Raw genomic sequence first — 7,435 nt, forward strand, 5'->3', positions numbered from 1 at the left:
GTTGGCTGCCAGCCTGAAACGGAGCAAATGCAGCCATACACAAGCCACTTACTCTTTGCTACAGCAGCAGCATCTCAGTCTGGGAGAGCAGTACAATGATGTGAGAGAAGCAGAAAGAAGACGAAAGAAAAAGAGAAAGGAATCAAGGCAGGACTAATTAGGCAGCACCCACACCCCCTTCTTTTTTCTTTTCCTTCCTTTTTTTTTTTACAGTTTCTTTTGTGCACCATTTCCCCACTCTCTGTATGGGGAAAGAACAGAAGATCTCAGAACTGAGACAGCCTCACTGGTGTGACCAGAAGGGCAGGTTCCCATCCTTTTTTCAGCATCAGAAACAGAAGATGACAAGACAAGAATGTTACAAGTTTTTGAGTTCCCAGAAAGTTCCCTGAAGGCATAGCTTGTTCATAAGCCAGTATAAATACAAAAAGTAATAAGCAACTTTTGATGTAGGTGTGTAGAGACAACAGCTACCAGACCAGCAAATGTTCCAGGAACAGTGAGAAGAACATACTGTAATGCACATAAGCCCTTTAAAGAAAAATATTAGTGACATCATCTCACAGTACAAAAAGAAAGAAATCAAAGGAGGGGAATAAAGCTATAAGCAGGCCCACAGAGGTTTGAAACAAGGCATGCCTAGGAAAGATGCCTGTATGCTGAATTGTAAGCCAGGGAGAAAACAGAGCTTTAAAGAGCATTTTACATTTATTCTGGTCTGTGCCTCCCCTTCTTGACTTGTTTCTCCCTCCAGCCTCCCAGCACTGGGAACTCACGTGTTCCCAGCAGAGAGCTGAGCAGCTGCTCTGTCCCACAAGTGAGACCCAAGAAGCCAAGAGATGCTGCAGTGCTACAGGCAAGAGGGCAATGTGACCCTCCTGGGACAGGCTTCCTCACATTTACAATAGTCTGCCCCAGACCACCACCCTTCCAGAATATTTCGGTTTCCCCCTCTTGCATGCTCTGTCAAACAGAGGTGTCTCTAACACTGGAGGAGGGGGCACGTTCAGGAGCCACGGGGAGATACTGCAGATGTCTGAGAAGAAAGGAGCAGCTTGCCTCAGAAAAGACAAGACATGTCAGGGATGCAGGGAGGAAAGGGACAGATCTGCAGAGTGGCTGGATACCAGATCTGCTCTCTGATTATGCTCTGATCCCCTGAGGCTTAGCTACTGAAGCATCTGGGAATTATTTCTGCAGATTGACTGTAATTGGCACAGTTACTGCAAGCTGTTACGCAAAATGAGCGTGGTGTTGTGCATATACTTAATCATGGGAACCTACAAAAGGTGGAAGTAAAGTCTTGCTCCTTTAATCATATGATCAGAGTTTCCAAGCATTCTTCATCATGATGATAAAATAGACATCTGTGTCTATTGAAGCGCTGACTCCTGCATAGTAGTTCATGAACTCTTCTGTTGTGACCTGAGACAGAAGGATTTAAAATAGGAAAATGAACATTTTGGTTTTTTTAATGCTGTACGTCAAAACCACACATTGAGATGAACTCTAAATAAAACTTAGCACCTGCTGTTTCATGTTGTTGCTAGTGAAAAGGAATCCAACATGAAGAATGAGGGAGCTGAAAATTTGCGTAAGTTCACTTCTTTGTTAGAAATAAGAGCTCTTGTCCTCCAGGAACCCTTGGATGGAAATGAAACATGCGGAGTTAAACTAACCTTACCAGGAACTGAAGTTAAAATCAGTGCCGCCTAAGAAGACAAATGTTTTAATGCATTTTTTTCCAGGGATGTTATAATCTCATTCTTTGCATTATTATTAATAAAAGTGGATGAGCTTTCTGGTGAAAACCAAAGACAGCTAGGAGCTTTATATCCACCTACTAAAAAGAAAATATCATTGCTCTAAACAGGTCTCGCATAAAGAAGCAAACATTCTTTCAAATACCTAAGATTTTTTAATACCTTTCATGGGTATTTTGAGGCTGCATTGGTTTTAAAATTACCATTAAAAAAAAATCAGATTAGCAGATACAAACAGTTTGTCTCTTGTGATGCCTAAACTCTTGAAATGTGTATGTCATTCTTTGAATAAACATCACATAGGAAAATATTTGCTCCTACCATGTTGTGCATTCGAGAGCTAAATAAAACATGACAATGGGGAGAAGTGAACACTGTACACTTTCCTACCGTCAGGAACCCATCACAAGCTTTGCTGACCCTGCCTATTTCAGAGGCATCCAGCAAGATGACGGTGAAGAGGACCATTCTAGCAGATGCGTAGCCTTGAGGCACTTCTGCTGAAAACATGTTAGGTGTTTAGCTCATACCAGTGTCATTATTGACCTCTGATTCAGACACAGGAAAGTCACATTCAGTTCTCAGAAGAAACCGCAATTGGGCGGGCTAATGTGAGGATTGCTGAACAAGAGGTGGGTGCTCAGAGTAACTTTTCTATAAGCTCAAACACTGCAGTATTTATGAGGTAGAAGGCACTGAACTTGTCAAGGATCATTCTGGGGCCTCATTTAATGTGTTCGTGTATGACTTCAGCACAAAAAGCGGGGACATTTTGCTTGAGGTTTGCAAGATGTCACCACTGCTGCAGAGAAGGAAGGGGATGACTCATGCAACTGGTACCTCTGAGGATGACAGAACAGAAAAAGGGATGAAATCCAGCTCTACCAAGTGCAAAGTCGTGCCCAAGGGAAATAAAACCCATCACGTCCCTACAAACTGAGAGCCTGCCTGTTGGAAACGAAGCAAGTGGAGGATTTGGGTTTAGTAGCCAGCCATTAGACAGGTAGGAGCCACCAGTGTAGTGCAGCCATGAAAACCCAGGTGCAACCTCAGAAGTGCAAAGTGTTAAAGACATTCCACAAAGCACTGATGAAATCTTATCTAGTTTGTTATTATGAACAGCTCAGACTAAGAATATCACCATGTGAACAGCAGACATCCACCATTCCTCTGAGTTGGTCAGACACGTGTAAGTTCAGACCAGAGAAGTTTGCAGACGTACAACAAGGGGAAGCAAAGCATGCTTGGCTCAGAAACGGTTACAAAGCAGATGCATAAGTCCATCACAGAAGGTGCCAGGCTTTGCACTTGCACCGGAGAGTCGTGGCGGAGGGCAGGAAAGGCTCCCAGCCTTAAAAATCAGCTATCGTGTGGGTTAGTCTGAAGATATACTTAAGAATAACCTATGAAAGTAGAGCATTAAGGCTACAAGCCTGTAAATGCAATCTTATGTCTACCCTTGCACTTCTGCAGAGCCCCTTTGCCTCCGAATGCATAAGCAAGCTTCGCCAACAGACCTACACAGAGGTTATGCATCCATTTTACTGTCCCCCATAAATGTGACACAAATGTATGTTTGGTACTGCAATCACTCTCACATTTAATAATTTAAATCAAATGCTGAGTCAGATGGTGATTTCATGACTTCACATGAGGTGTTTCACTTACCTTCCCATCTTTGTCATAGGGTGAATCAAAATTATCCAGAAAGGCCCTAAAAACTTGATCTTCTGTCCAGTCTCCATTTTGGTATTTGGGATGATGCTTTGCATTATACACCCCCCGTAAGTCTTCAATTGTTATGACACCATCTCCAGTCTTATCTAACTTCCTAAATGCCTGCATGATGATCTCTTTTCTTGCATTCGACATGGGAGGCTGTAAAGAAATATTAACAGAATCATTTTATTTCTGCCAACTACTTGCCTCATTCCAAATTCAAGTAACTGCTGTTGTTAATGCTAAACCTATTTCAAGGTTTAGTATTAACAAGGTTTAGTTGGGACAACAAACTGCTGACAGTCTACACTGTCCATGAGCTAGGGAGGGCAATGTATCACCAAAAAAGCAGTGTGATTTAGACTTTTCAGTGTCTAAAAATATGGTAGTAAATGGACAATAAGAGAGAAAATGCTATCAAGAACACTTTTCTATTCTACCCATTTTAAATATTTCTAATAAGAAATTACTAATTACTCTAAGCACTAATTATTTTCTTTCTTAATTGTTTAGACTTCAGCAGAGCAAAGAGGCTCCAACCAAAATCAGTCACACTGTGGTTGATTAGAGAAAGCCACCACTGGATTAGTTCATGTTATAAGGAGGTGCACCATAAAATGACGAACAAAGAAGTGAGATTAATGGGCTGAACCACATAGGTACCCAGATTGCAATATAGGAATTTAGGTACCCAAATCAAGGCAGCAATTCATAAAAAAAAATCACAGCCATTTTTTTGCAACTATTCTATTCTATTCTACTCTATTTGCGAGGAGTCTTACGCCCTGCCAATAAATTGCAGAGATGTGTTGGCTTCTGAGTTCTCTCATCCACAGAGGTGTTCTTTAGGGTGATTTTATCCTTTAACATATTTAGATGGAAATAGAATATTTTAACTTCTCAAGAGTTACTGACTTTTTAAATAGAGCTGAGACTTTGCTAGTTACTAAGGTGAACAAAAGTGCTGTGTTTCATGTTCAGCTAATGACAAATCGGAGCTTTTTCTCCATTTAATGGAGAAATAACACTAATAACTAATAATTAACTAATAACATATATTCCCAGACTTACTCTCAGTGTAATAAGAAATTCATCAAAATCAATTGTTCCACTGCCATCTTTATCAAATATCCGGAAAATCGCTTGGGCTTCTTCCTTGTCTATCATCACAGCATAATCATTTAGTCCTTTCACAAACTCTTTGAAATCAAGGGTCCTGCTGTTGTCATCATCCATAATGCGAAATACTCTGTGGAAAATGTGCAATTTGAGGAGAATGCATAGGATAAGTTGGAGAACGCTGCAGCAGTTTAGCACAGTGCCAGAGCACATGGACACCTTACTGAGGTAACATTTCCCCTTTGTACAGTCTTCTGAGAAAAAAAATAAAAGAGAGAGGAAAAAAAACCAAACAACAACCCTCCCACACACTTATTGACAGCAGAGATTACTTGCTTTGATTGAGTGCCTGAATATTACACAGCTGAAGTTCAATGAGGTGAAGGCTGCCTTAACCGAAGGAGTCTTCCTATTTATACATTGAGCGGTCTAAAAGTTGGCTGTGTAGATGAAGTTCCAGCTGCTCACCTAGGATCCCCCTGTGCTTTATGGGGCCCGGGAGGGGTTTTGGGGTGTGATGCACCTCCCCTTTCCTAGCGGTGCAGTGACCCACACTCTCAGGGTGACTGCAGAAGGAGTCTAGATGCCTCCCATAAACTAGACAGCTAATAGACCATTACACATAAGGGAACCACACCCCAAAGGAAAGGAAGCACAAAGTCCCCAGTATTGAGAAAATCATAGAAAATACCAAAGAGAGAGATATGGTTTATGTTCCCCCTCACTCCCTGGCATTAGTTGTTCTGGGTTGCAAGGAAGCACCTTCCTCTGAGGGATTCAGAGTCCTCGGTCCTTCAACTGGCAAGCAGGTCAGTCCTGTCTCTCAAAACACGGGAGCCCCAAGCCCAGGCTCTGTGGGTGGTGGCATTTGCATTGGAACCAGGAAACCCAAGTTTTGGTCCCTGCTTAGCCCATGAGCCTCCTGCAGCTAAAACTATCAGGCTGAATACTGGATTTGACTTCTTAGACTCACCTGCCAAGTCCTTTGATGCCTGCAGATCCCCTTGCTAAACACTGCAGGCGAAGTCTTTCTACAGGGTCAGTGGTTTTAGAGAGGTTTCTTTTGGCCTGGATTGCCATCTCTCGGTCATGCCTTGCTGTGCCGGGCATCTGGAAGACCAAAGTGCTCGTACGGCGTTGATTTGCATACAGAAGGCAGAGTGCTGGAACATGCTTTAGTATATGGAGCACCCCAAACCCCTCACTTGCAAGGTGCTGGCAACTCTCTCATGAGGACTTGTTCTGACCTTTGATTTCATTTTCCTTATATCCTTCTATCAGAAAGGGAAACTGCCAATATGGGCCACCAACCCTGAAAGGAGAGCTCATCCAACCACCCTGTGATTAACCCAGATACAAGTATGAAAGTGTTGGTAAGAATTTGCTGCCTACAGTGTACAAACACAGTGAAAACTGGTGGACACATCCATGAGAGCACTGCTGCCTCCACATCCCCAGTAGCCCTGCCGAGCCTCCTCAGCCTGGCCAGGTTTGCAGTTAGCATTTGCCCACAGGTAAAGCTGTGACAGCAAAAATTGTCCCAGGTGAGGACCTTTTCCTTACATTTGCTTTTGCTCCACCGTAGTCTTAATTCTCCAGAGCAGGGCTTTCTCCCATTGCATGTCTGAACAACAGTGATCACCCCGAGACCGGACCTTGCTTACAAATGACAACTTGTACTATTTTAACGCAACTGCGGAACACATTAATACCTCAAACTTGCACAGCATTTAGCACCCCAGGTTTTCAGGACTCTGCCAAGAGTCACATAAGCTTTCCACCTTCCCTCAGAAGAAGCCAGTGGAACAAAAAGTGGGAAAACCAGCCCATGGACTTGCAGCACTGCAAGAGCAACCACCAAGAACAGCACGGCCGGGCTGGCAGAGGGTCGGTCCTTCTCACGCAGGGATTATTTGTGTGTGCTTAGTGCTAAGAGCACCAGGGCTGCCCATGCCCATGCTGACATTTTAGGGGCACATTGAATCCTGGCTCCTGGGCACATGCTCAGGGCCATGACTGCCTGGCTGCTGGGTCTGCAGATCATGAAGGTCCCCAAAATATTTTCCAGCCTTTAAAGCATCACAAGACCCCAGGGCATGAAAGAGTCACAGAAGGGCTGGGCTGAGTTACAGCAGAGCTCTTCACTCAGAGGGCATTTGGTGCTTTGCTGTGGGTGCTCTGGGATGGGGAGATGAAGAAGGTGCGCAGCCCTGTGAAGCACTGTCAGTGCATGTTGCACTTCCAATCTCATTGTCATTGCACGTGCAGAAGTGCGAACTGAAACGGTCAGACAAAACTTCTGAGAAACATGGAATTAAACTGTTTCATCTTAACTACTCCACTTCTGTCTACAGAGCATTGGCTATGGCAGCTGGTAATGTTGCATGTGCTGACTTTTGCAACCCCTTCAGACAACAGCAGCTGGGCTTGGAAAAACAGAAAAATAAAATGTTTTTCTTCACCCCAAATGGTTTCAGTACTAGCTTGTTGTAGCAGTCTAGAATGGGAGAAAAGGGACCATTTCAGCTTTTACTTCAGCCAGCTTCAGCCAGAATGAGCAAAGTTCTTCTGGGAACTCATTAACAAGTGACCAGAAAGACATTACAGCTATGTGAGATCAGCAGTCAAAAATGTTTTCTGCAAACAATGACCTGTCCTTAAGGGGCGATGTTTAGCTGGTAAGAATATAAAATACAGTGAAGTTACACAAGCACACTGCAAACAGTATTTGCATTATATGATTATGTACTATAGCTTATCTAAACCCTATGCATCTATATACAGAATGCATAATGCATGCATAGCACTGTGCAGTATGCCTCTATACTATGTTA

General features: G+C 43.3%; 1 protein-coding gene across 1 annotated transcript; it reads right to left on the reverse strand.

Annotated features, from left to right (window-relative positions):
- Window positions 1-1,291: 1,291 nt before the first annotated feature.
- Window positions 1,292-5,711, reverse strand: CAPSL (calcyphosine-like). Its single transcript, XM_010565641.1, has 4 exons — window positions 5,575-5,711; window positions 4,554-4,731; window positions 3,432-3,641; window positions 1,292-1,425 (listed from the first exon to the last, which is right to left on the reverse strand). The coding sequence occupies exons 1-4, from the start codon at window positions 5,709-5,711 to the stop codon at window positions 1,324-1,326; spliced, it is 627 nt and encodes a 208-aa protein (XP_010563943.1). The 3' UTR covers window positions 1,292-1,323.
- Window positions 5,712-7,435: the final 1,724 nt, after the last annotated feature.

Source organism: Haliaeetus leucocephalus, unplaced genomic scaffold (genome assembly GCF_000737465.1).
Source record: "Haliaeetus leucocephalus isolate CR32 unplaced genomic scaffold, Haliaeetus_leucocephalus-4.0 Scaffold194, whole genome shotgun sequence".
Lineage (NCBI taxonomy): Eukaryota > Metazoa > Chordata > Aves > Accipitriformes > Accipitridae > Haliaeetus > Haliaeetus leucocephalus.

Bases quoted from the DNA above. Each gene is read 5' to 3' on its own strand.
- CAPSL (XM_010565641.1), bottom strand. From the start codon at position 5,711: ATGCCCGGCACAGCAAGGCATGACCGAGAGATGGCAATCCAGGCCAAA. The intron at 4,732-5,574 runs GTGAGTCTAAGA...CATTTTCCACAG, and splicing joins GGCATCAAAGGACTTGGCAG to AGTATTTCGCATTATGGATG. The intron at 3,642-4,553 runs GTAAGTCTGGGA...ATTTCTTTACAG, and splicing joins AATTTCTTATTACACTGAGA to CCTCCCATGTCGAATGCAAG.